Source organism: Prionailurus bengalensis, chromosome B4 (assembly GCF_016509475.1).
Source record: "Prionailurus bengalensis isolate Pbe53 chromosome B4, Fcat_Pben_1.1_paternal_pri, whole genome shotgun sequence".
NCBI lineage: Eukaryota > Metazoa > Chordata > Mammalia > Carnivora > Felidae > Prionailurus > Prionailurus bengalensis.
The window spans coordinates 131,954,917-131,982,811 of NC_057358.1; the positions used below are offsets into that span (position 1 = coordinate 131,954,917).

At 55.9% G+C, this 27,895-nt stretch overlaps 2 protein-coding genes across 4 annotated transcripts in view; one reads left to right on the forward strand and one right to left on the reverse strand.

Annotated features, from left to right (window-relative positions):
• PLA2G6 (phospholipase A2 group VI) overlaps positions 1–6,583 on the reverse strand; it is a 59,723-nt gene extending 53,140 nt beyond the window's left edge. Inside the window, exon 1 of the mRNA XM_043562563.1 lies at positions 6,480–6,583. The gene's annotated coding sequence lies outside the window, so the exon portion shown is untranslated. The remainder of the gene's footprint in view (positions 1–6,479) is intronic.
• A 9,885-nt stretch (positions 6,584–16,468) lies between these two features.
• MAFF (MAF bZIP transcription factor F) lies at positions 16,469–27,348 on the forward strand. Of its 3 annotated transcripts, none has more exons than XM_043562571.1 (3): positions 16,469–16,567; positions 25,615–25,680; positions 25,948–27,348. In XM_043562571.1, the coding sequence occupies exons 2-3, from the start codon at positions 25,645–25,647 to the stop codon at positions 26,398–26,400; spliced, it is 489 nt and encodes a 162-aa protein (XP_043418506.1). In that variant the 5' UTR covers positions 16,469–16,567; positions 25,615–25,644; the 3' UTR covers positions 26,401–27,348. The 3 variants fall into 3 exon arrangements, with proteins under 3 accessions (XP_043418506.1, XP_043418504.1, XP_043418505.1); XM_043562569.1 differs by lacking the exon at positions 16,469–16,567 and adding an exon at positions 17,188–17,439; XM_043562570.1 differs by lacking the exon at positions 16,469–16,567 and adding an exon at positions 22,271–22,786.
• Positions 27,349–27,895: the final 547 nt, after the last annotated feature.

Sequence of the window (27,895 nt, forward strand, 5' to 3'; positions counted from 1 at the left end):
AAATGAGTAGCCCCGGGGGGACCCAAGCCCAGTCTCTGTCCCCTGGTGGGGGGTGGGGGGGGGGGGAAGAGTCAGGAAAGGAGGACTGCACGACGTGATTCTTGAGCTGAACTTTGCAGTGGGGTCCCGGGTGAAAGGCCACCCCACAGACGGAGCACAAGAGAACCTGTGGGAAGATAGGGAGACGGCCCGTATGACACGTCCGGGGACGAGCATCTTCGCGGGTCCTGGGCGGCGTGGATGGGCACCACGGGCACTGCTGGATCAACATGAAGACTGGTCGCCACGGAGCCACTCTGCCAGCGTCTAATTTAAAGCCATGCTCGGGGGACGCCTGGGGCGGGGGTGGGGGGGATGGGGGGCAGGCTCAGTGGGTTGAGCCTCCGACTCTTGGTTTCGACTCGGGTCACCATCTCACGGTTCGGGAGTTTGAGCCCCACGTCAGGCTCCCCCTGCTGTCAGCGCAGAGCCTGCTTGGGATTCTCCCTCCCTCTCTCTGCCCCTACCCTGCTCGCTCTCTTCTCTCTAAATTAATTAATTAGCTTGCAGACGACACAGCTGAAGAAGTGCCATAAGGAACAGGGAGCACGTGGGCTGGTTACAGCGGTGGTTGTGGAGAACTGCGTCCCCAAATGTCTGGTTCCACCTCTGCCGGGAAGTCCCCGAGGGACCCCAGGCAGGGGTCAAGCAAGGGAGGAAGTGCAAAGCCACCAGGTCCTGGGCCCCGTCCCCCGTCCTCCTCCTTGGGACAGTTCTCTCTTTCAGTGACAGGGGTGGCCCCGCGTCTTCAAACTGTCTACCTGTCCTACCCGGATCGTCCTCTCCCTGCCCCCGCCACCACTCTCTCTCATCTCTGTCACAGCTTCTGCCTGTCCTTCAAGGCCCAGCTGCCCCCTGTGGAGACTCAGGGTGCCACACAGGTCCCCCCTGCCACACTCCCAGCTTGCACTATATCCTTTCGGTGCCCGTGCGACACGAAAGCCAGGTCGGCCTGTCCAGCCCTACAGCCCCTCTGTGCCTACCGCAGGATGCAGATCGGATGCCCCCACCTGCCCACAGACTTCCCACCACCTTCCAGAGGCAGCCCAAGCTCCGGGCCAGGGAGGCAAGCGCCCACAGGAGCAGGCCGAGCCCACCTCCTGCACCCCTCCTCCAGCCACGCTGCACCAGAGACCTCCTGGAACATGCCCCCCCACCCCCGCCGGGCCTCCCCGCACCTGCACACACACCCCTGCCTAGACTGTGTTCCCCTGCTTTCCTCCTCTGCCTCATGGTACGCTCGCACCGTCAGACAAACGAAAAAACCCTCTGCGTCCTTCAAGGACCGGCTCCCAGGACCCCGCATCTAAAAGTCATACCCTAAGCCTCCCCTACTCTCAGCCCTGCGGACACCCTCACACAGCCCAGCGGCTCCCCCAAAGGAGCGTTTCTCCCATGATGATGACGGTGCATCTGTTGGCTTGGGTTGCTATCCTCTATTTTTTTTACCCAAGCACATGGCACGCTGCTCCCAACGAATAGTGGACCTTTAATACATGTTTCGGGGCGCCTGGGTGGCTCAGTCGGCTGGGCGTCCGACTTCGGCTCAGGTCACGAGCACGGGCACCTGCTGGGCTTCCCGAGTGGCACCGAGCTTTGGTCTGGAAAGTCTGGCTTTATACACCTGAAGCTGAGCTCATTCCGAGTCTAAGCAGGGGACCTCTTTAAGCCCTCTGCTTCCTTCTGGACGAAGCCCAGCCAGCGGCCCGGGACAGCTGCCCGGGAGAGGTGCGTGACAGGATCCCCACAGGCAGCCGGGCCAGGAAGCTGACCTCACAGGCCTGGCCTCGTGGGGGATCCTGGGAGCACACACAGGACCGCTCGAGTTGTAAATCAGGCTTCCCGAGCCCCGGCTGCTTAGGACAGGATGTCCCATGATTGGAACAATTGGCACGGGCCAGCGATCCCTCCTGTGCGGCTGATGTGTCCCCCCGGTCCACTGCCCGGGCAGGGTGGTCAGGGCACCGAGCCCAGGCCGAGCACCGCCTTCCTTCCTTCGGCCCCGCCGGCCGCACCTCTCAACACGTGAGCGCACCGCCTCATGAGGCCCTCTCACGAGACCACCCCATTTTATGGCTGGCAAACATGTCCCACCTCTGTTGGCTGTCCCAAAGCTCACAAACACCCGAGAAGGAAGGTGTGAGTGCTGTCCCTGTCTGGCACACAGGGAAACCGAGGCCCAGAGAAAAGAAGTGGGAGGTACTGCCTGGTGGCTGGACTCATGGCTTCTTCTCCTTTTATTTAATTTTTTAAATTTTAAAGTAGGCTTCACGCCCCAGGCGGAGCCCAACACGGGGCTTGAACTCACGACCCTGAGATCAAGAGTCGGAGATCTTGATCTCAAGATCAAGAGTCTGAGATCCAGAGTCGGAAGCTTAACCGCCTGAGCCACCCAGGCAGGTGGCCCTTGGTGGCTTCTTCTTTGGACTCCTGAACTGCGGTATGCACAGGGCCTGCAAACAGTCGGTGCTCCATTAGTGCATGAGACAAGACTGGATGAAAGTAGGGGTAGGTCAAATGCCCTTTCTTTCCATCCCCCCTCCAGGCTCTGGGCCGCCGAAGCTGCCTCCAAACCAAAAGGTTCCTTCAGATGTTCTCTTTGATCCCAGCGCATCCCAAACTCCTGATGTGAGTGAGGAACGGGGAGAGCTGGCTCCCGTCCCTGTACCCAGGAAACAACACTGCCACGTGCACGCAGCACCCACGGGGCACCCAGCACCTCACCACGTGGCTGAGGCAATTATCGCATTTAATCCTCACGACTCTCCTAAGAGAAGGTGGACTTCCATCCACGTTGCACACGGGAAACTGAGGCACAGGACGTTATGTAACTTGCCAGGCTCTGCACCCAAGGGGTCGGCCGCTGGCACGCCATCTCGTCATCCTCAAACTGCCTTCAAGGAGAAAGCCTGAACGGAAAGTGGCCGCGTGGCTCGCCGGGCAACCTCTTGTCCTCCGAGAGCTAAGGCTCACGTCTGAAAACGCAGCGCCATTCACACGCGCCAGAGGCAAACGCCCTTCAAGGGGGGAGAAGGTTTCTTTTTTTCATTTGCTCTGCTTGGCTGGACCACAGCTGACAGCGGGCTGCCCCAGATGTGTTGCTGGGGCTCCCAAGGACGGGAGACACCGATCGCCCGGAGAGATCTTTGGGCTCGTGCCTAGGTACAGGGTGGCCCATTTTATGAATCACTCTATAAATATTTATCGAGGCCCTACTCTGTGGCAGGCATTGTTCTAACAGCAGAGATTCCGCTGGTGTGAGCAACATAGAGACGGCAGGGTGTAGAGAGGCTTCGAGGATAACCTCACAGCCCTGGTCTAAGCAACTGAAGAAGAATACTGCCATTTTCTGGGGCACCTGGGTGGCTCGGTTGGTTCAGTGTCCCCCTTCGGCTTAGGTCGTGATTTCGCGGTCCGTGAGTTCGAGCCCCGCGTCGGGCTCTGGGCTGACGGCTCGGAGCCTGGAGCCTGCTTCCGATTCTGGGTCTCCCTCTCTCTCTGCCCCTCCCCCACTCCTGCTCTGTCTCTCCCGGTCTCAAAAATAAATTTAGAAAAAAACAAAAACAAAAAACAAAGCAAAACAAAATCGTTAAAAAAGAAAGAAGTTAAAGAAGAAAGAAAGGGTGGCTCAGTGGGTTAAGCGTCCGACTTCGGCTCAGGTCATGATCTCACAGTCCGTGAGTTCGAGCCCCACGTCGGGCTCTGTGCTGACGGTGTGGAAGCCTGCTCGGGATTCTCTCTCTCTCTTCCTCGCTCTCTGCCCCTCCCCTGCTCACACTGTCTCTGTCTCTCTCAAAATAAATAAATAAACTTAAATTTAAAAAAAGAAAAGAAAAGAAAGGAAAAGAAAAAAAGCATACTGCCATTTCCTAAAGATGGGAAAGTAAGGGGTGGGGACAAAGGGAAGATTTTGGGGGAAGGTGGGGCAGGGCCGAAGGGGACGCAGGAGATGAATGTCAGGAGCTTAATTCTGAATGCTTTTTTTTTTTTTTTTTTAATTTTTTTTTTCAACGTTTATTTATTTTGGGGACAGAGAGAGACAGAGCATGAATGGGGAAGGGGCAGAGAGAGAGAGGGAGACACAGAATCGGAAGCAGGCTCCAGGCTCCGAGCCGTCAGCCCAGAGCCCGACGCAGGGCTCGAACTCACGGACCGCGAGATCGTGACCTGGCCGAAGCCGGCCGCTTAACCGACTGCGCCACCCAGGCGCCCCTAATTCTGAATGCTTTTAACTTGGAAAGGCCTCCATTTGAGGTGTTGAGCAAGCCAGGTGAGTCTATCATCCAGGGGAAAGACCTAGACTGGACTGGAGACATAAATTTGGGGGTTGTCAGAGTAGAGATGGTGCTTAAAGCGATGAGACCGGATGAGATCGCCCGCAAAAGTGAAGACGGATCAAAAAAGACAAGAGGCATTTAAGGCACGGGTCTATTAAAATGTTCTCCCAGGAGCCACCCTCTACGAAGTGAAGCTCGTAACACAGTCCCTTCACTACACCCCCTCACCCCGTTCATACACACCCAGCACATGTTTGCAGACCCACACACAGCACTTCCTCTATCTCTTGGTGACGTCATTCTGCTGAGTGAAAAGGAAATTCTCCTTTGAGGATGCTATCCCTTAACGAGAAAGCAATCCACAGGAGGGAGAAAAAGTGCCCTGGGCCCTGAGACAACACTAGTGACCCTTGCCCAGCAGGGCAATCACACGGGCGTTATAAAGTACGGTATTCAGGGTGGGACTCCGGTCTCCTCTCAACACCTGGTGCCTCTCTTCCTTACGTGAAACAGGAATGACGTTGGCTACGTCAAGAGGAGCCCAGAACGTAATAAACAGTCCATAAATAGTTGTTCAATAAATGAGGAATGAACGGATGGTAAAAGCAGCAACACACAAAAGAGCCTAACTCACAGCAGATGAGCCACGAATACGGCCAAATGCTAAATGAAAGACACCGTTCCTCCTACTTGCCTTTCCCTCCTTGCTTTTTGTCCTTTTATGCCTTTCCCTTTCCCGCCTGTGACACAATAGCAAACCCATGCGTTTGTACAGGACCGTGCCGATTACGAACCTTCATCTGCTACGTTTTCTCAAAATTCCAACCTCCCGGCAGCCTTCTGAGGGCAGGAAATACAATCCCCCCTTCACAGGTAAGGAAACTGAGACTTGGGACAGAAAACAGCCTCCACGCTCCAGGAACATTTTAAAGCAGAGACAATAACAGAAACGCTGCATTCAGCGCAAGGGTGGGGCATCTGTGTTGCCAACCCAAACCTGCCTAACATCCTGTTGGGTGGGTGAAAGGGCAGGTGAGGGAAAGACCCAGAAGCTCAGGGGAAGGGAAGGTATTTGTTTATGCATAGTCCACTAAAAAAAAAAAAAAAAATGGGCACAGATCCCTGAGCCCTGTGCCCTCCTTGTCCCACACCCACGGGCCTGCCCATCTCAGTTGCATGGTCACACAGGTCATGCACTCCCTGTCACCAGATGTCAGGGCATCTCTGGGAGCAGGAGCTGGACACGGATTGGGGGGTTGGGAGACCCTGGGTGAGGAAGCTACGGGGAACCTGGTGGGGAGCAGGGACAGATGAAATCTGGAGACACATGAGAGACAACAAGCAAGGAGAAGCGGGTCAGAAATGGGGGAGAGTAAAATGGACAACAAGGGAGACACAAATGGAGAAAGGCAGGGGCGCCTGGGTGGCTCAGTCGGTTAGGCGGCCGACTTCGGCTCAGGTCATGATCTCACGGTCCGTGAGTTCAAGCCCCGCGTCAGGCTCTGTGCTGACAGCTCAGAGCCTGGAGCCTGTTTCAGATTCTGTGTCTCCCTCTCTCTCTGCCCCTCCCCCGTTCATGCTCTGTCTCTCTCTGTCTCAAAAATAAATAAACGTTAAAAAAAAAAATTAAAAAACAAAACAAAACAAAAAACAAATGGAGAAAGACAGAAAAGAGGTGAAATGAGGGATCAAATGGGAATACAGAGGCAGAAAAATGGGGAGCACTCACAAAGGCACAGGAAGGAAACGGGTCAATCAACGCGGCCCAGAGTGAAAGCTGAGGGCATTGAGAGGCACCGGAGCTGGAGGGAGACGGGGAAGGCCTCACTAAGGAAGTCAGGATAGAGGAGAGACACATCAAGGAGACCGGGGTACTAAGGACGGACCCAGGGTCGAAGGTGGCGACCCAGGGGGTGGGGGTGTCACAAGCTCGAGATGAGACAAGAGCTGTCACAGATGGAAGTTGGGGACGGTGGGGGATCAAAGGGCGGAAGTTGCGGGCACTCAGGGGGGGTCACACGAGGGCCAATGGAGGACACGACTAAAAACCGGGGAACACAAAGGAGGTCCGAAGGAGGGTCCGGGTGGAGACCACCGAAATTGGGGCGCGGAGGAGGTTTGGGAAGGGCCCTCAAGGCCCGCCTCCCCTGGGCCGTCACTCACCTCGGCTTACTCAGCACATCTACTTCCTCCTACTTCCGCAAACAAACGTGCCCGAGGCCACGTGACGGTCCGGCCACGGCCCTCCGCCAATCACCGAAACCCTTACCCGGGCCGCCTCTGCGGCCCCGCCCCCGCGCCGCGAGGGGGTGGTGCGAGGAAGGCGGGGGCGGGGCTCCGCCATGTTTTATAACTGCCCAATGGAAGGGGCTCCCAGCGCCAAGGAAGGCCGGGCTCTGGGTTGGAGCCAATCCTCCGCGGCGCAGCGCGGCCACGTCTGTGCGGGGCGGAAGGTCCTCGCGCCGGCTCGTTGGTGGACATGTTGATGAGGGGCAGGAGTCTCCGCCTTCTCCGCCTTCCGCCTCCGGAAAGGGTCCGGAGGTCTGGAGTCTGAACCAGTGTCAGGGAGACGTAGGGCGTCGCGGGGAGGAACTTGCTTTGGTTTTGCCGGGGGACCCCCCAGATTGAGCAAATAAAAATATGAGACGTTCAGTTAAATTTGAATTTTGGCTCAACCACCAATACTTTTTCAGTTTAAATAAAAAAACACTAAGTGCATTTGTGCTAAAAAAAATATATATATACATATACGTATATATGTGTGTATATATATATATATATATACACGAATATGTATATGTATATATATGTGTGTGTGTGTGTATATACATATATATATATATATATATATACACATATATATATATATATATATTCGTTGTTATCTGGCAGCCCTATAGCAAGCTAATCTCGGGAAATATCTTTTAGTAGAAACTTGAGCAAATGACTTGGTCTCTGTGGACTCCTCATCCTTAATAAGGATGTTGTGACCTGGAGATAAATTAATCTCTGTGTCTGCACATAGTGGAATTTCAACAAATGGTCGTTGTTATGATTAGTAATGCTGAGAAAGGGACGCAGAAGAGAAGAGAGGAGCCTGGGTTGTAGTGACAGATTTGCTTGTGACCAAGCAGATCACGTGAACTAATACCCATTACAAAATAATTTGACTTCATATCCATCATCTCTGAATTGTAGTTTCTTTTCTTTCTCTTTCTTTTTCTTTTTTGTTTTTTTGTTTGTTTTTGAGTTTACTTATTCATTTTGAGACATACAGTGCAAGCAGGGGAAGGGCAGAGAGAGGGGGGAACAGAGGATCCGAAGCAGCCTCTGCACTGACAGTAGTGAGTCCTACGCCGGGCTTGAACCCACAAAACATGAGATCATGACCTGAGCCCAAGTTGGATGCTCAATCGACTGAGCCACCCAGGTGCCCCTGCAGTTCCTCTGGTTTGCATTTTACAGGTGAAGAAAATGTCCCTAAACCACAATTTGAATTTTGCTCAAGAGTTTCAGCTTTGGGTCGAGAGAACCAGGTGAAGACTCAGACTTCTCACTGCAAATATTTTGCTCTCCACGCCCCACACAAGTGGAGTTAGGGCGATGGTTATCAGGAAGCTTGCAAAAGGCCAGGCATTCCTCCCTCTGCAGAGTAATCTGACCCAAGAAAACATGTAGGTTCAGCGGGACGAGTCCCATTCTTCAGCAAACACCCACTCGGGTATTCAAAGTGGGTCTGAAAGACAAGTTTGGCAACGCAGACGCACAACCGAACCTGAAATGCAGAAAAGGCCAAGGGAGGCCGGATCAATTGTTAGAAACCCTCAGAGATCCATGAAAGAAATTCACAAAGTAGAATCTCAGGGCCTGATGAAATCGAGTGCCCCTCCTCCAGGTATTTCCGGTGAAAACTGTTAAAGCAGTGGCTAAAGCAGGAGATGAAGTATAGGGGATGATTAGGTAGCACTGAATGATCAAGCAATGGGAGGGCCGGGGGCAAATGAGTAGGCAAGGGAATGCACTCCGTTGGGTTTCTGTTGGATTTTGCATTGGGGCCGTTCAAGTCCAAGAACTTCTCTTGAGGGGCTGTGCTAGAAACATCTCGGTGGGGCTGGCAGCTGCAAACATCGCAGAGCAAAAGGTCTGCTTTCTAGGAGCCCAGAAGCCAGAGAATCAGGCTAGACCAAGTCCTCTGCCTCAGAGTTGGATGGAAATGTAGCTGAAATTTACCGAATGGTGCAGTTTTCCACCCTTACCTTGTCTGATCCTCACAACAATGCTGAGAAGTAGTTACTATTATCCTCCACTTTATTGCGTTTTTTAAATGTTCGTTTATTTATTGTGAGAGGGAGAGAGCGCACACATGAGCAGGGAAGGGGCAGAGAGAGAGGGGGAGAGAGAGAATGTCTCTGAGCTGTCAGCGCAGAGCCTGACACAGGGCTGGATCCCATGAATTGTGAGATGGAGACCTGAGTGGAATTTAAGACCCAGGAAGCTTAACCAGCTGAGCCACCCAGGCGCGCCCCCTACTCTGTTGTTGCAGAAACCTAGGTTCTGCAGTGCAAAATGATCTCCCAAGTCACGGGTCAATAAAAGGCAGAAGCAGAATCAGGACCTTGTCTTCTCTTTTCTTTCCCTACTCTGTAGACGTCCCCACTGGGTGCCAAGTAAAGTTCTTGGTGCTGAGGAAACCACAGTGAACAAAATAGGTAAAAATCTCTGCCCTTGTGCTGTTTGCAGTCTTGTGGTGGGAAGACAGATGGTAAGATAAAGCCAAACACGGAGTGCGTTTTGCTAGAGTCTTCGGGTGAAGTGTCACGATGTTATTAGCATCTTTCCAAATACCTTGCATGTTGAATCTGGGGTTGTGTATGTGAGTGCCGTCGTGTTAGTCCCTCCCTTTTCTGTGTGTTTGAACATTTTTATAATTAAAAAGCTAGGGAAGGGGCACCTGGGTGGGTCAGTCGGTTGAGGGTCTGACTCTTGATTTCAGGTCGTGGTCCCAGGGTCGTGGGATCGAACCCCGCTTCAAAACTTTGGCTTTCACTTGGCGGGAAATGGGGAGCCACGGGAGCGTTTTTTGAGCACAGTGACCTGATTGGATTTACATTTTAACAGATCATTATCTGTTCGGGCAAGATGAGACCATAAGGGGCAAAGCAGAGACTGGGAGGCCGGTGAGGAGGCTGTTATAGAAATTGGGGTGAGAGACGACGGTATGGCCCGTTATCCCATCCAATCACCACGACCGCAGAATCGTTACGGTTGGGGTTTGTGTCATGATAGAACGCGTAAGGTGTAGAGGGCATTGCAAAAAGGCATTGGTGAGGTCTGGCCAGTGGGAAGCTTTGTGAGATGATTCTTGAACAGGGGCGGGCAAAATAACCCCCCTACCACCTGGTCCTCCAAAGTTTTGTTGGAACTCAGCCACGTCATTCATTCACACGCCTATGCTTTCTACAACGGCAGAATTTTGAGTAATTGTGACAGAAACCATAGGGCCCACAATGCCTGAAATATTTCTCCCTGGCCCTTTACAGAAAAAATTTACTAACCCCTGTTCTTTTTTTTGTTTGTTTGTCTTTAATGTTTATTTATTTTGGGACAGAGAGAGACAGAGCATGAACGGGGGAGGGGCAGAGAGAGAGGGAGACACAGAATCGGAAACAGGCTCCAGGCTCTGAGCCATCAGCGCAGAGCCCGACGCGGGGCTCGAACTCCCGGACCGCGAGATCGTGACCTGGCTGAAGTCGGACGCTTAACCGACTGCGCCACCCAGGCGCCCCTTTAATGTTTATTTTTGAGAGAGAAAGACAGACAGTGAGCAGGAGAGGGGCAGAGAGAGGGGGAGATACAGAATCCAAAGCAGGCTCCAGGCTCTGAGCTGTCAGCACAGAGCCCGATGCAGGGTTTCAAACCACGAACCACAAGAGCATGACCTGAGCCGAGTCAGACACCTAACTAAGCCACCCAGGTGCCTCCACTAACCTCCGTTCTTAAGTGGGGTTTCAAAGGTTGAATAGGAGTTTGCCAGCTGGGTTAAGAGAGTGAACCCATGGGGCACCTGGGTGGCTCAGTCGGTTGAGCGACCGACTTGGGCTCAGGTCACGATCTCACGGTCCGTGAGTTCGAGCCCCACGTGGGGCTCTGTGCTGACAGCTCAGAGCCTGGAGCCTGCTTCGGATTCTGTGTCTCCCTCTAACTCTGTCCCTCCCCTGCTCATGCTCTGTCTCTCTCTGTCTCAGAAATAAATAAAAAAAGAAAGAAAGAAAGTATAAAACATGCCAGATGGAAAGAACCATATGAGCAAAAGTCAACATCGTAAGATTGTGCGGATCGTTTGGGGCAACTGCAAGAGGCTGAACGCTCCTGGAATCTGATGTGTGAGCAGGTGAGTGGGCAGTGAGCCACAGAGGCCACGCGTGAAGGGTCTCGAGTGCCAGGCTGAGGATACGGATCTTGTTCTGCAGGCAGGGGGAGCCCCGGAAGGGTTACAAGCAGACAACTGACGTGGGGAAAAAAAAAATCCCCCTGATTACATGAGAGAGGTGGCTGGAGGGCACAGAGGTCACAGGCAGCTGTGTAATGATTACACCAATTACGTGGCTTCTGACTTGATGCAGGGGGTGGGGGGGTGGGGGGGGGGAGGCATAGGGTCTTGTGGCCTCTTCTGGAAGGAAATGAGTGCACGTGACCTTGGGCTGTGCAGCTATGTGTGTTCCCATCCCAAGGAGGAAAGCCGGTCCTGCCCAGCTAAGCCAGGACGTCCCCGCTCTAGGGGCCCCTCAGTCCAGCTCAGGGGCTCACAGGAGAGACCGTGGCCTCAGGGCCAGAGGGCCAGGGACGCTTTGACAAGAAGTTAGCCTGAACCTGGATCCTGAAGGCTGGTGAGGGTTTGCAGAGGCTGGGCAGAGGGCATCTCGGGCAAAGATGTGGGACCTGTGCCAGTGATCATGCGGAGTCTAGCCTCTCAGGATGGGGGTCTAACGTGGGGGTCTCAGGGGTCACAGTGTGCAACGTCTTCCTCCCTTTCTTTTTTCTCCTGGGCTCCTCACTTCAGTTTCTCCAGCCAGTACGGATAAAGCACCTACTACGTGCACAGCCTCACTCTTGGTGGGGTGGGCACACGAAAGGTCCTTCTGTTCCTGTCCTTAGAGTTCACAATTTAATGCACACTTGCCCCAGATACACAGGTCATTGTTTATTGTGACAAAGCCCTGGACTATAGGCAAATATGATTTTCCTGGAAAAATCACAAAATGGCAAGAGATCGTGTTCCACGGGACCAGGCAGGGGTAGCCTAGGGAATGTCGCAGGCGTGAACAACGATCTGGGAGTCATCAGCACCGATGGCCCCTGAGATCTTGAAGGGGAATGAGATTCCCCAGGGACAGCAAGAGCAGGCAGAGGCCAGCTCGGAGCATCACTAATCACTGAGCTCATGGGGAAGCAGGGATAGAGACTGAAAAGGTAGGAAGGGAAGCCCAAGCCTTAGAGGCAGAGCCAAGAGAGTGTTTCAGAACGGAGAGGAGGGAGCCACACGGTCCAATGCTGTCCAAGGACAAGACTGGGACGGAAAGGGAACCTGGATTCAGTAACCAGGAGGTCCTGGGGAGGCGAGGGGGCAAGAAAGCACAGAGGGGGTGAGAGAGATCTGGCTGTAAAAGGGAAGAAAAGTGGGGCTGGGGGCTGAGGTGATGGGGGGGGGTAAAAAGTGGGGGCGGGGTGGGGATTGGTGATGTCAGCCGCTTGGGGAAAATGTCGGTGCTGAGAGAGTGGACGGGAGCTGGCGGGGGGGGGGGATGGGTCCTCTGCCATCGACTGGATGCGTGGATATTGGGCTGACGGTCTTGCCTCCCCTCCTGGCGTTCAGATTTCTCGATTTCTCGTCTGGCGATGATAACGCCTAGCTGCTCAAATGGTGGAGAGGACCCGTGGCAATCAGGCCCAGCACATCCAGCAACGGGGTCCCCTCTGGGCAGCTGGCGAGCCCGTAAACTGGTCCGTGTCCTCGCCTTTAAAATGAGGCTGATCACTTGTGCCCCACTGCCCGCCTGCCACGTGGAGGGCTTTTGTGAGAAGGAAAGTGAAGTTATAAAGACGCTGAAATGCGATAAAAGCACAGGTGATGGGGGGGGGGGGGATGGTTGGTGGATTTAGCAGTGGGAGAAAAGATCCGGGGAAATACACACCGTGCAAACAGGTCTGAGGCACTTAGTGCTGTGCCTGGCACATAGGAAGCATCCCCTAAACACAGTGATAGTGATGAGTCCTAAGCAGTAATAAGGTGGTAAGAGGCACGCGACGGGTGAAGAACTGGGAGCAAGGGCCAGAAATGATCCCTGTGACATCACTCCCACCCAGCAGAGGAATGCACCCGAAATGCGGCACCTGGTTCAGTTGAGGGAGGGTTGCCCCCCCTAAGGGGGGCTGGGAAGGCCCCAGTGTCCAGGGACAGGAGCTCTTAGGGGCCTGGCAATCAAATCTCAGGGCAGGAAGCGCCTCCAGAGAACACTCGCCCAACCAACCGGGAGTCTCAAAGCCAGCACCGGTCCCCCTTGGCAGTGAGCCTCCAGGCTGTTCTACAATGTGGGACCCACACGGCAGAGTCAACTTTCCTTCGAAGAAAGTTTAGTGGGTTTGAGATTGTTTCAAAATCACTGACCTAATCCCAGGCTGTCACTGCAGATGGGGAAACTGAGGCTGGGAGCGAGGAACGCCCCACACCGGGGTCAGCCAGGGGTGCGAGTGAGCTGAGAGCCCGGCCTGGGTCAAGCTGTCACCGCGCACCTGCTATTGAGCAAGGCACGCCCTGTGGGCTGGGGTCCCACGGAGATGTGCTTGGGTGCTATTTGGTGTCTTGGCCAGGCGACAGGGGGGTGGAGCTTCGCAGTCAGTGTTCTGCCTGACTCAGCTGGCTGAAATGCTCCCTCCCTAGAAACTGACAACAGGGCCCCGCCCCGCCGGCCGGCAGGAGGTGGGGTCTCTGGCCCCGGGGGCGGGGTCCTCACTGTCTTTGTACCACTGGCCCAGGGAGGAAGCAGGTTCCTCTAGGGGATCCCGGAGGACTCCTCTTTCTCTCACCCAATATCTATCAGTCTCTTATCCCGCACTTGGCACCGGGCCACATGCTTTTAAGTGTGAACACATTAAATTGTTTCTCAACCCATGAGGTCGGCACTATTTGTAAACCCAGTTTACAAAGGAGGAGAGTGAGGCAGGGAGAGGTTAAGTCACTCAGCCCGTGGAGGGGTGGAGGCCAGGATTTGAAGCCGGCGGACTACCCTGAGAGCCCCTACTTTAAAAAAAAAAGAAAAAGAAAAAGAAAAAGAGAAAGGGAAAAAATGGTATTAAAACAGAAATTGCAGGAATGACAGAATTTCTGTATGTGCTTCACCCAGATCCCCAGCTGTTAATATTTTATCACATTATCTTTCTAACTCCCTTCTGTCTTGTTCTGAACCATCTGAGAGTAAATTGCAAGCCCCTTCACCTCCAAATATGCCCACACGTGTTTCCTAAAATCGAGGACGCTCTCTTGCCTGACGGCAGGACAAGGACCCCAGATCAGGAAATCAACACCAGTGAGATTCTATTAGCTGGTCTCCAGAGCTCACTGGGGTTTTACCAGCTCTCTTCACAACGTCCTTCATACCAGCAGGAAATCCTGGACCCCACACCGCCTTCGGTTGCCGGTTGCCGTGTCTCCTGTCAGCCTGGAACAGCTGCCCTCTCTTCGTCTTTCGTGATCTCGCCATTTCTTTCAAACGTACAGTCTCTCGGCGTTAGGGTGGTCACACGTTTTCCTCACGACCACCTTCACCAGGAGTGTTTGGATGCCGCATACTTCTCAGTGCATCCATTTAGGGGATGCACGTGTCGATTTGTCCCCTCACTGCGCGGATAGGAACTTTGATCACTTAGTGAAAGGGGTATCGGCCAGGTTTCTCCACTGTAGGATTACGATCGTTCCTTTTCTAATTAAAAATCATATTTAGGGCAATACTTGGAGGCTACACAATTGCACGCTGCTCATCAAATCTTCGTATCCATGGACGATTCTTCTTGGAATCCACCGTCACTAGAATGCTTGCCTAATGGTCATTTTCTTTTTTTAATTTTTTTATAAATTTTTTTTCAACGTGTATTTATTTTGGGGACAGAGAGAGACAGAGCATGAACGGGGGAGGGGCAGAGAGAGAGGGAGACACAGAACCGGAAACAGGCTCCAGGCTCTGAGCCATCAGCCCAGAGCCTGACGCGGGGCTCGAACTCGCGGACCGTGAGATCGTGACCTGGCTGAAGCCGGACGCTTAACCGACTGCGCTAATGGTCATTTTCTCACCCTGTCATTCCTTCTACTGGAAGGAGGAGCTTTGTCTTATTTATTTATTCATTCATTCATCTATCCATTCATTCATTTATTCACATTAGTATAGACTCATCGATTCTCCTTTTATTTAATGGGTTCTGATCATCATTACTGTTATTTATTTTGATGTTCAAATTGTCCTAGGTTTGTCCTGTGGGAGCCCCCTTTCAAGCCACAGAGCTGCTGCTTTTAAAAACGACGTTGCTGGGGGCACCCGCGTGGCTCCGTGGGTGAAGCCTCGGACTTTGGCTCAGGTCACGATCTCCCGGTGCGTGGGTTCGAGCCCCGCGTCGGGCTCTGGGCTGACCTCTCGGAGCCTGGAGCCTGCTTCGGTTGCTGGGTCTCCCGCTCTCTTCCTGCCCCTCCCCCGCTCATGTTCTTTCTCTCAAAAACAAGTAAGCATTAAAAAAAAATTAGCAAAAAAATAATAAAAAATAAAAACTGACATTGTCACTCGACCTTGACCAGAAAGGGAACCATGTCTTCGGGGAAGCAGTCTCTGCTGTGTGGGCACTGAAGTGCTGACTCCCTGACGAGGGCAGGCTGGGGACGGGAGCAAAGGCTTCAGGGAGCATGGTGTCCAGGGGTGTCGTGCAGGCCACCGGGGATTCATTCACTAGTTCATTCACTACCATGGCCTGAGATGCTCTTAGAAAATGGAGGTGGGGAGAGAGAAAGACCACCAGCCACAAGGGCGCAGTTTGTAAAATCAAGAACTTTTGTACCCCAGGGGTAACATGAGGGGCTCTGTGAGACGTGTAAATGTAGCACAAGTGGGCAATCTGCTGGGGGGTGTGGTTCTTTAAGCGTCAAGACAAATTCGCCACAACATTTGGTCACTTGGGAAGCTAGTGGGCCAATCTGCATAGGAAACCCAAGGCTTTCAGGAAGTGAGAGATAGTTGTCCCCATCCCAGATGGACCTGGACCCAGAGGCGGGAAGGCATAACAAGGGCTCTCTCATTCTGGAGCCCAGTGCCGGGCTTGATCCCAAGAACCAGGAGATCATGACCTGAGCCGATATCCAGAGTCGGATGCTTAACCAACTGAACCACCCAGGTGCCCCCCAGACTGCCCCTTTTGAGTGGAGCTCCAGGCACTGAATACATCCCTCCCGTTTATACTGGGACCCACTCATTTGGGTATAGTGCCAAACGTCTGGACCAGGAATCAATCAGGTCTGGATTCAAATTCCAGTTCTGGTACTTTCTAGCTAGGTGACTTTGGAAAGTCACTTTCTCTCTCTGAGCCTCCACTCATATATGTCCTCGGTATATGTTTGTTGAGGGCTCACTATGTGCTGAGCACTGTTCTAGGCTCAGGACATGCAGTGGTGAACAAGGTAGACAAGAAACTTACATTCTGGTTGGGGAGACAGACATTACATAGTGAGCAACTATAGGAGATATTAAGGTAATATAAAAACCTATTTCAGAAGTGGGGGCTCTTTTAGCTAGGGCAGTCAGGAAAGGCCTCTCTGAGACAGTGACATCTAAGCCGACCTGAGAGATGAGAAAGAGCCTGGCAGCGAACGGAAGAGGAAACAGCTTGTGCAAAGGACCTGTGGTAGGAACGCGCTAGGCGTGTTTGAAACACAGTAAGAAGGGCAGTGTGACTGAAGAATAGTGGGTGAGGGGAGAGTGGAAGGAGGTGAGGCTGCAGAATTGGGTAGAGGTCAGGTGGCTTAGGGCCCTATAGACCAAAAGGAGGAGTCCAGTTTATATTTCAAACGCAAACGGAAGCGGGTGAGGGAATTAAGCCAGAGACCAGGAAGTGTGTGAAACAATCTGATCCTTGTTTTAAGAAGAACTTTGGTGCGTGGAGAAAGCCGTTGGGAGCAAAGTGGGGAGGCCATCAGGAAGCTTGCTGCCATTGTCCAGGTAAGCTGAGGGTGCCTGGACCAGGTGGGGGGACGAGGGATGGAGTAGAGTGGGCAGATGCAGGGCGGCGTTGGAGGGAGAGCCAGCCTGACCGGTGGGGAGGAAGGGAGAAAGAGGAATGGAGCAAAGCTCCTAGAATCGGGCTTGAACCACTGAAATCGGGGAGTCTGGGGGTGTGGGGGAGCTGAGGTAGTGTTGGTGGTCAGGCATTGGATTTTTGCGGTCCTCCTCTGGCACCCGGGTGGAGGTGCAGAGTGGGCAGTCTCGAACTCTTTGGAGAAGCTCTTGGGGGATCCCGGGCATATGGATGGCATTTAAAACCACGGGACTGGATGAGATCAAGGCAGAGGGTGTAGGGCGAAAGGAGAAGAGGTACGGGGCTGTCGACTGCAGAAACGAGACAAATGACACCTCCGCCCACGCGGCTCTCGCGAGGTATCACGTGAACGCACCCCGCCGCCTCTGACCGGGGCTGAGAACGCCCGCCGCGCGGAGGCCCGGAGATCAGGCCCTGTGTGGGCGGGGCCCGATCGGGGCGGGGCCGCCTGGGGGCGGGGCCCAGAGCCGGGAGGCCGCTCCGGGGCCGTAGGGGCCGCCAGGCGGTGACGTCACCGCATGACTGGGTTTTTATGAATGAAAGGAATCCTGTGAGTGAGTAATTCCGGGAAGCTCGCCTTACAACTCCGCGCCGCCCCCCGCGCCGCCCGCCCCACAACAAAACTCGGCGCTGCGCTCTCGGGAGCCCGGCTCGGAGCGACCGGCGGTCGGGACCGGAGGGGGATCGGACCGGAGGAGGGCGCGGGCCGAGACAGCAACGCCGGGACGGCAGCGGCAGCCGCGCGTGCACGGGGCGCCAGGCGAAGCGGCCGCGGGTGAGGGACGCGGGTCCGAGGCGGGGACGGGCGCGCGAAACCCGAGGCGGCAGCGTCTCCGTGCCCGGGAACGTGCCCGGGGCGGGGCGCCGGGCCCCGCTCCGTCGGCGCTTTGGTGTGTCCTTCGCCCGGACGGCTGGCGGGTGGGGGTGGGGGCGGGGGCCTGAGGTCCGGGAGCTCCGAGACGGGGCCCAGGCGAGCTTGGCGGGGTGCGGTGGTGACGGGCCCCTTCTGGGGGAGCGCGCGGGGAGGCGGCCGAGCGGGGCAGGAAGGGGCAGCGCAGGCCGACGAGCGTCAGCGTCCGCCCAGGCGGGACCGGGGGCGGTGTGTGCACGTACGTGACTCGGTGAGAACAGTCCCTGGACCGGTGCCCGCGAGCAGTGCGTGCGCGGTTTGTTTACGTCCGAAGGCGGGCGTGCGTCTGTGTTCCCGGGCCAGTGTCCCGCGTATCCTGCCCGGTGCGTGCGTGCGTGTGTGTGTGTGTGTCCGCCGCGCGCGCTCCCGGGGGGGTGAAGACTTGGAGAGTGCGCCCGCATGAATAAATGTGGAATAAGGACCCGACCGAGGGAAGTGGCCAGTTCCAAGGTCACACGGGGGTACGGGAATTCTCCCTCCGGCTGTCCCCTTTCGTCCAGACCTCGGCCAGGCCCTGGCTGTCCCCGGAGTTTCCCAGGGACACGGCCATGTGACTGCGGTGTTTGTCCCCCGCCCAGAGCCGGCGCCTGCAGCCCTAGGGTGGGGCAAAGTATCAAAGGCCCCATCCGGCTGGGCTGGGGGGTGAGATGAGTGGGCCACCCCTCCCCCCCTCCCCCGCCCCAGCACCCTGATGCCTCTGTCCTTGTCCCCAGGTTTTCCAGCTGCCCCCGGAAGGCAGACCCTAGGGACTCTCCTTCATCTCCCCCCGGGTTGCTCATCCCCTCCCTCTCGGGAGGAACAGGAAGGGCCTGAAAACCCACCACAAAGCTGGGAAGTAGGAAGGAATCCGTGGCTTCCTCTCTTTGGTGGCTCCTCTGGCTGGTCCTGGTTCTGGAGGTTGTACCTGCTGGGTTGGGGAGGGTGAGACCGGGAGAATGGGGTGGAGCTGGTTTCTGCTCTCCTGGTGGTTTCAGTTCCCAGGTGGGATTAGTCAGACCTATGGATGGCTGGACCTGAGGAGCTAGTTGAGGGCCTGGGCCAGGCCTAGGACCCAGAGTCCTCACCCTGGGCTAGGCATGGTCAACAGGCAGTGGAACAGGTGATCTTGGTCCTGAACAACGTATGAGGGGTGGGGCCCGGAACTCAACCCCCCCCCCCCCCCCCCCCGACCGCATCAGCCTCCTGGACCGGGATGGGGTCTAGGGAATCCTTGGTCCTATTCTGCCCTCCCCCTCCCACCACAGGGCTTCAGAATCGGCCGCGGGGTGGGGGTGGGGGGGCAGTGATTGAGCTTGAGGGGGTGAGGAACCGGACGAACTTTTAACCTTGAATCTTTGAGCCCTGGTGAGCCCTGCTTCCACAGCTCAGAACTTCAGTATCTCCATCTGCAGCAGGGACTGGGCAACATGCAGGGCGGCAGGATGGGTGTAGAAGGGGATGGGGTGGGGTGGGGTGTGGCAGCCTCCACATGCAGCCTATGGGAGAAAAAGAAGAGCCAACAGCCCCAGGCTGGACCCAGGGATGTCCAGGAGTATAGGGTTTGGGTGAGGGAGGCGGCAGCCAGGAGCGCAGGAACCAGGCACCCCCCCAGCGATGGAGCCTGTCATGGGCCAGATGCTGGGGATGAGATGGTGAGCGAATCAGATCCCTCTGGAGCTTCCAATCGAGGAGGGGGAGCCAAAGTTGAAGGAAGAGCTACCAAACTCAATGCAGAACCATGGCTGAGATGGGTAGTCCGGGGCAGAAGCCACTGTGATTTGAAAGCATATAAACAGGGCTCCGACTTAGCCAGGGCAATCAAGGGAGGCTTCCCTGAGGAGGTGACCAGTGAGCTGGGTTCTCAGATGGCATGATGGTCATCTACGAGGCCCTTAAGGGCAGGGACTGTGATTCATCTTTGGGCCTTTGGGACCCAGCACCGAGCCTGACACAGAGTAGGTGCTTCTTAGATGGTTGCTGATTGAATGAAGGAATGAACTCCACAGCACTTGGAAAACAAGGCCTGGGAAACTTCCAGTGAAGCAGGGAGCCCGAGTGGGCTATAGGGTTCTTGAAGCAGCCCCTCAAAAGTGAGCAGACCCTCGGGCAGCCCTCGGTGCGGGACAGATGGCAGGGCCGGCACTGGAGGCAGACCAGACTGGAAGCCAGCGAGGAGGCAGCTACAGTCCTGGTTCAGCTGAAAGGGGAAGTGGTCCCTGGCTGTGCAGGTGGAGCAGAGGGATGGTCAAGGCCGATGGTCTCCGAGCTTGTGTTCTCATGCCCCTGCCTCCAGGGAGCCTTCACTGATTTCCTTTCCCAGGGCGTCCACTCTGCTGGTGGTTTTGGAGCTCCATTCTGGACCAGAATCTGACACTCTATAAAACTCCCAAATCATCAGTGCTGGGAGGTACATTGAGCTTGGGGGAAGTTCGGCATGTTGGGAAACTGAGGCCCAGAGAGAGAGGGGAGGGACGGATTTGAAGTCACATTGGTGAGCGTGAGGGGATGGCAGAACCAGAGCTCGAATGCAAGGGCCCCGCTTCCATGGGGTGCTGGGCTCTCCCAGCTTTGCTCGGCTTCCAGCAGGGAGGAGGCTCCAACCAGCGCTGGCGGCCAAGGCCCAGGAAAACACATTTTTTCCCTCTGTCCTCACAGAGGAAGCAGAATGGCTCAGCAGCCGGAGAGGAGCCCATGCCAGTGGGTGGGCCGTCTGCAGGATGTCCCTGGAGTGGACTGGGGGGCCCGGGAGGGGGGCGGGTGCAGCAGGGTTGGCAGCTGCTGACTGGGCGAGGCAGCTGTCAATCAACCCCCGAGCGTAAACTCATTCTCATGCCTCCCAAAGAATGTGGGGGAACCTGCAGACCCTGGAGGTCAACTCTGCTGGCCTCCGAGGGAAGAAGAGGAGAAACTGAGGAGGTGGGGGGAGATGTGGTGGCCGGCACTGAAGAAAGGGCCCCGAGCTGGGGGTCCTGGGAATCGGGACCCCTGGGTCCCAGCCCATCACTGCCATCAAACAGTCGCTTGGTTGCCTCAGTTACAGAGCTGGTTGGACCTGCTGCTGTCTCCGGCCCAGGGTCCCCCAGACTGGCCCGAGGCAGCCTGGCGGAGGACCCACGCCCCTTGGCTTAGAGCCCTGCGACCCCTGGCCTGGGCTTGGAGAGTGAAAGCCTGAGGTTATCAGACAGTTCCCCCTTCTTGTGACTTTCCCTCTGTGATTACCTGACTTTGCTGAGCCGGGACATTCCTGGGCAAACAAAGGTGCCTCTGCTGACATCCAGGGTTTGCTTGAAGGGGCTGAGGCTAGAGCAGGAGAAGGAGGAGGAGAAGAGGGAAGAACAGGTTCACCGTGTCCCTAGAAACTGAAAGTATTTAGAATCCCAGTCAGCTGAGTGGATGGGAACTTCAGCCGTTCTATAGAATAGCAGATGGCCAACAGTTTCCGCCTCTTGGGCGCGTGTTGTGTTGAGAAGGATTCTTTTTTTTTTTTTTTTTTTAATTTTTTTAAACACTTATTTATTACTGGGAGACAGAGAGACACAGAGCATGAGCAGGGGAGGGGTAGACGGAGGGGGGAGACACAGAATCCGAAGCAGGCTCCAGGCTCTGAGCTGTCAGCACAGAGCCCGACGCGGGGCTCGAACTCACAAAGTGAAAGGTGATGACCTGAGCCCAAGGCCGTCGCTTAACCCACTGAGCCACCCAGTCGCCCCGTGTTGAGAAGGATTCTGAGGCTGTCTTTTTTTTTTTTTTTAATTTTTAAAAATGCTTATTTGTTATTATTATTATTATTATTATTTTTTTTTTTTTTTGAGAGAAAGAGAGACAGAGTGCAAGCAGGGGAGGGTCAGAGAGAGAGAGGGAGACACAGAATCTGAAGCAGGCTCCAGGTTCTCAGCTGTGAGCACAGAGCCCGACGCAGGGCTCGAACTCCCGGACCACGAGATCATGACCTGAGCCCAAGTCGGACGCTCAACCGACTGAGCCACCCAGGCGCCCCCCCTCCCCCAAGCTCAGTGGGGGAACAGTGCTGTGATTGATTAGTGATGCCTGCAGAGAGAGTGGAGGGGGTGGGGGCGATGGGGAGGTAAGCCAGCCATTTGCAGCTCCTGACCTTGTCTAAGTCTCTTGTATCTTACGTGCTTAGACTGTTATGATTGTCCCCACTCTACAAGTGAAGAAACCACGGCCCAGAGATTCCCCTCTCGTCTGTGGGTCAGGCCGTGCTTCCGAGGTTCTGCATCAGCCACAGCACCCGGGGCTCAGCACCTAGCACCCAACGGGCTCTCGGTTAACCTGCTTCACCTCTCCTATCAGGTCTCTCTGTGGGTGACCCTGGACTACCCTATTGACCTCTCTGGGCATTAACCTCACAGAGCCGTCAGGAGGACCAGGCACATGCTGGTATGAAAGGGGTCCGGATCCAGCTCTGGGTCCTTTACACGTGTTCAGAATCCACCCCCCCCCCCAGCCCCCGCCAACTTGGGGGGGAGGCAGCCACTTACCTGCCGTGTGACTTCAGGCAAGAGATGCCCCTCCGTGGGTCTCCACCTCCTCGTGGGTGAAGTGAGGATGCAGGGCTGGATGCTCTCCCAGGGCCTTTCCCGTGTGACCCCAGCCGGCCTGGGGACCCTGAGTCAAAGCAAGGTCCCAGCGCGGGCTACCAGCCCGACCCCTCCTGGATGGACTCAGTGATTCTAATGACCCCCAGGTGCTCACTGACCTCTGCGTTCTATACCACTCGGTTCCTCCAAAACCCTGCTCGGCGGGTATCGTTCTGATCCCACAGTAGGAAAAGTGGGGGCCCAGAGAGGTGCAGTGCCTTGCCCGAGGCCACACAACCCCGAGAAGACAGAGACGGGACTCAAACCCAGGCTCGACTCCATCCAGTGCTCCTTCCTTCCCATAGCCCACCTGGGGGCCCAGCATCGTGAGGGCAGAATCCCTTTTGCTCCCTTCCCGTCTCCCTAGCCTCCGTGTTCTATTCTTGCCAGGCAGAAGAAGACGGCAGGTAGAACAGAGGAAGAGTTGGAGACGGGCACGGGGAGGTTTTCTCCTGGACAGCGTTCAGCTAGGCTCGGGCTTGGCATTCGCTTCCGACACTGACCAGCCGGGTCGTGGTGTCAGACCACCCACCCACGTCTCACCAGCGCCTGCTCCCTGCCGGGCCCGGGGCTGGTGGCCTCGGCACCCAGCACTGCTCCGGCCCCGTTTCTGCCGCAGAGCTCCCTGTCAGGTGGGGAGACAACGAGGAAACAGACGATCACAAGATGGGGGGGGGGGGGGTGTAGAATGTGCGAGGGTGGGCGGCACCCATGACGTTCTTACGGATCAGGGAGGGCTTCCTGGAGGAGGAGTTGTCTGGGCCCAGGGCAGAAGGATGAGTGGGAGTCTGCCAGATAAAGTCAGGGGGAGACGTGTCACGGGGCGTGGGGTTGCCCAGGGGCCATACGGTGTGGGAGGGAGGAAGTGAAAGAAAACCCGCGTGGCTGAGCTGCCAGATGGGGGCGGGCAGTGATGGCAGATGGGCCTCAGGTGCCACGCAGGTGGGCCTGGACCCTGTTCGGGGATAGTAAGGGGCCATGGAAGGTTTTCATCTGGGTGGTGACCTGGTCACAGTCACCGGTGGAAAGAACCTCCAGTTGCTGTGAAGAGGATGAGCGGAGGCCAGCAGAGAAGCATTCTAGGCCCTTCCCGGGTGTGTGTGTGGCGGGAAGGCTATTTAAGAGGCCCGTGTCGAAGGGCAGGATTGGCAGGGGTGGCTTGGGAGGGTCTCAGGGTAGTGTCGGTGAAAGGCCAGGGTCCTACTTGGGACTTTCTGGGACTCCGCTACACCGCAAGGAGCCTGGGTGGCTCTGAGGACCCTCCCAGCCCAACGGCCACGGTGGCTGCCCCTCTCAGGGGATCTCTTCAAGTGCCACCTTCCCCCTCCTGTCCCACTCCTTGCTTCCCTCCGGGGTGCCAGAGCCCCTGGCTATACGGGCCCCAGGAGCTGCTGGGGGGCTCCAGAGAAGCCTGGGGCTTCTCTGCACGTCGGCCCGAGTCACAGTGAGCGTTCCAACGGTAGTTCGGCAGGAATACGTGAGCACCTGCTGGGTGCCAGGCCCTGGGCACTGGCACGCAGGCAGAGGGCAAGACAGAATGTCTGCTGTCGTGGAGCTCGCGCTCCAATGGGGAGGCAGACACTGAACCTATATGTGCAATAGATGTCATAACAATTACATAGAGTGGAAAGTACCATGAAGAAACGTGAGGTAGGAAAGGGAAATGGAGAGAGAGAGAGAGAGAGAGAGAGAGAGAGAGAGTGTGTGTGTGTGTGTGTGTGTGTGTGTGTATCCAGGGCTGGGAATTCTAAATGGAGTGAGAACATGAGATTTGAAGAGAGCCCCGAAGGTGAGGAAGCAAGCCTTGTGGCCATCTAGGGAAGAGAAAGCCAGGCCAGGAGAACAGGCAGTGCAAAGGCCCTGGGGAGGAGTGGGCGTGGTTTGTTGAGGAACAGCAAGGAGGAGGGTGTGGCTGGAGCAGCGCCAGGGAAGGGGAGGCAAGCAGAAGCTGAAGTCAGAGGCGTGTGCTGGGGCCACATCATGCAGTGGTTTGTGGGCCATCGTGGTGACTTTGACTTTGACTCCCAAGAGAGATGGGAGGGTGGGCCACGGGAGGGTCCCGAGGGAGAAGTAACATGAGTGACCTAACACACTCTGTGGGGGAAACTGAGGCGCAGTACAGTTACCCGATCTACCAGAATCGGAGGTAGTGAGTGGAACCGCCATCAACCCGGGTCCAGGCACTTGCGTTTCTCGGGGCCCGTGGGAAGGTATCAGAGGCTGAGCTGAGGCTGTGAGGTGTGTCCCTCAGAAAGCTCGAGAAACCAGGGCTTGCCCTCATTTGCCCCTGCGGTCATACTGGGTACTGCTAATGAGAATTGATAAGGTGCTGCATCTGTCACAGGGCGTCTTCCCGCCCTGTCCTCTGTGCTCCTCACCGCCCCCCCCCCCCACTGCCTCCCTGTGGGCGGTAACAGATGAGGAAGTGCGGGCTAACAACGAATGGGGGAGAAGATCCGATGTGCAGGGACAGAGAGGACTGCTGTTTTAAAAGGGGGCCTGGGGAGACCGTCACCTTCGTGGGCACTGGCCTCCGGAATGCATTCTCCATATCTCCCCCATGTCAGTGTTTGGCATACCGTAGATGCTCAATAAATAGTTGCCGGAGGTTTCAGGCCTATGGAGGATACACTGAAGGCCCCTGGGCCCCTCCTCAGTTGAGGTATGACTGCCCTGTCTGACCAGGGTGGTGCTGAATTCATGCTCGCGGCTGCCGGGCAGAGGAAGCTTCTCCAAGACAAACTTTGGTGAGGAAGGCTTGGGCTGCGGAAGAGGGAGGAGGGGACTATGTTTTTTTGGGTGTTTTGGGTTTTTTTTAAGTTTCTTTATTTATATTATTCATTATTTTTAAATGTTTATTTCTTTTTGAGAGAGAAACAGAGCGCAAGCAGGGGAGGGGCAGAGAGAGAGGGAGACACAGAATTGGAAGCAGGCTCCAGGCTCCGAGCTGTCAGCACAGAGCCCCATGCGGGGCTCAAACTCACAAACTGCGAGATCATGACCTGAGCCCAAGTCGGATGCTCAACCGACTGAGCCACCCAGGCGCCCCTATTTATTATTATTTTGTAAGTAAGTTCCATACCCAACGTGGGGCTCGAAATCACTGCCCTGAGATCAAGAGTCACATACTCTACGGACTGAGCCGGCCAGGTGCCCCACATATGTTTTGGGTGCTTTGGTGTATGTAGGTTATACTTCAGTGAGAAGTTAACAACAATCAAATAGACCTATCTGGACCCCATGTGGAAGGATGGCTGGTATGGGAAGATGAAAGGCAAGAGAACAGTAAAGAGAACAGAACGTGCAAAGGTCCTGAGGCTGGAATGGGCCCCTGGGACAGAGAAAGGTGGTATGACAGGACTTCCTTAACAGCAGAGGCCTTGAATGCCGAGGCAGTGAGTCTGAGTTTTATTCTAAGTAGAGGAGAAAGTAACCTCGGTCTCCTCTCTCTCTCTCCTAGGTCTCAGCCCAGAGGGCACCTTCTGCAAACATGTCTGTGGACCCCTTATCCAGCAAAGCCCTGAAGGTGAGGATGCTGCCTCTGTTGTCCCTGTTCTCCCCCTCGCTTCTGGCTTAGGCTGGCCCATCCCAACTGCCCCTTCAGTTACTGGCATCCTCAAGGGTGGCTCAGCAGGCTTCAGGTGTTCGTGAGGCCCCGGGAAGGGCCGTGGGCTGGAAAGCAAGAGGCCTGATCACAGGCCGTGTGCCCAGGGAGGTGGATGGAGGGGTGAGGGTGGGGGTGGGGGCGAGCAGGTCACTCAGTTTCCCCATGCGCTCCACGTGCTGTCCCCAGATCAAGCGTGAGCTGAGCGAGAACACGCCGCACCTGTCAGACGAGGCCCTGATGGGGCTGTCGGTGCGCGAGCTGAACCGGCACCTGCGCGGGCTCTCGGCCGAGGAGGTGACGCGGCTCAAGCAGCGACGTCGCACGCTCAAGAACCGCGGCTACGCGGCCAGCTGCCGCGTGAAGCGCGTGTGCCAGAAGGAGGAGCTGCAGAAGCAGAAGTCGGAGCTGGAGCGCGAGGTGGACAAGCTGGCGCGCGAGAACGCGGCCATGCGCCTGGAGCTCGACGCGCTGCGCGGCAAGTGCGAGGCGCTGCAGGGCTTCGCGCGCTCGGTGGCCGCCACCCGCGGCCCGGCCGCGCTCGTGGCGCCAGCCAGCGTCATCACCATCGTCAAGTCGGCCCCCGGCCCGGGCCCCGCCTCCGCCCCCGCCCCCGGCCCCGCCCCCGCCGCCTGCTCCTAGTGCCCGCCCCGCCCGGCCACGCCCATTCCAGGCCACGCCCCTCCGACCCCCGCTTCCTTCCCAAAGTGCCTAAGCGTGGTCTCTGTCCCTTGGTGCCATTTCTCTGCAGCCACCAGCTCTTGTGGTGAACACATGTTCCCTCCCGAGCCTGCTGTCTTCCTCGTTGTAGCCCCTATAACCGGGACCCAATAGGTGGCCCTGGGGTGGGGCACCTTTGGTGAGAACGGTAGGGTGGGGTTGGCGCCTGGGGTCTCTTTTGGCGGAGAGTCCTGCCTTCTTGGACTGGGAGGATGGAATACAGAGCAGATTAGAGAAGGGCTGTCGGGGAGAAGAGGGCCACCCCTCATTGTGTAAACTGTTTGCTCAGATCGTGCCACAGCCCCGCCTCCCCCCCAGGATTTAGGACTATGTCCTCTCCCGGGGCTGAGAAGGGAAGGTCAGTTAACAGATGGGGACACCGTCCTCCAGCAGACATGCCAGTGCCCAAGGCCATCTGGGCTTAGTGGTTGAGCTGGAAAAGCTAGGCTTTCTTACTGCTGCCCCGAGATTCCAGCCAGGGGATCCCGCCGGGGGTTGGCAGGGGGCTTGTGGACACGGACTGGAAAGGGTGATGGAAGGGCCTCCCTGACCCGGGAGCCGCCTCTGTGAGTTAGGGGAAGAGAAGTAGAAGGCCAGAGAAGGTGATACAGATGGAAGAGATGGAAGGAGCTGGCCAGCCAAAGAGAAAGGGGACCAAGGAGGTGACCACCCACTGTGGCAGGTGGGAAGACAGATGCTCAAGTCCTGCAGCCAGGGGTGGGGGTCCTGAGAAGGGAAGGGTCCCACCCCTCCCCCTGGGAATGTCCACCGTGGCTTAGGGGCTGGCCACTGTCATTGATTGCCATTCTCCTGGGAAGCCCAGCCCCAGCCCCAACCCTCCCTGCGCCTCCCTCTCCCCCCCCCCCCCCCCCCCCCCCCCCCCCCCCCGCCCCACAATACGGTTGTCCCTCCCCGCTGTTTATTTATTGCACCAATCTAAGTTATTCTCCCCAGCCAGAAACCTAGCACCCACTCCCTGGGAAAAGCGGTGTGTGGCCCTGCGCTGGACTTTATATTTTATATCTGCAAATAAATCACATTTTATCTTATATTTAGGGAAAGCCGGATGGCAATGACCAAAAAATGTTAAAAAAAAAAAAATGCAAAAAATTCGCCCGGCCCCTAGAATTTATTTATTTTCTGACTTACAGTAAGCGACTTATCCGCCTTCTGTATTTTGTAGACTTTCTGAATAAAGTCGAGTTCTCTTTTTCCACGGAGAAGTATACGTCTCTGGGCTATGGTCTTTTGGGGGAGGGGGTGGTGGGAGAGGTTCTGAACGAGGGGCCTAAGCCGGAGTCCAGCTTTTTTTTTTCAACGTTTTTTTATTTTATTTTTGGGACAGAGAGAGACAGAGCATGAACGGGGGAGGGGCAGAGAGAGAGGGAGACACAGAATCGGAAACAGGCTCCAGGCT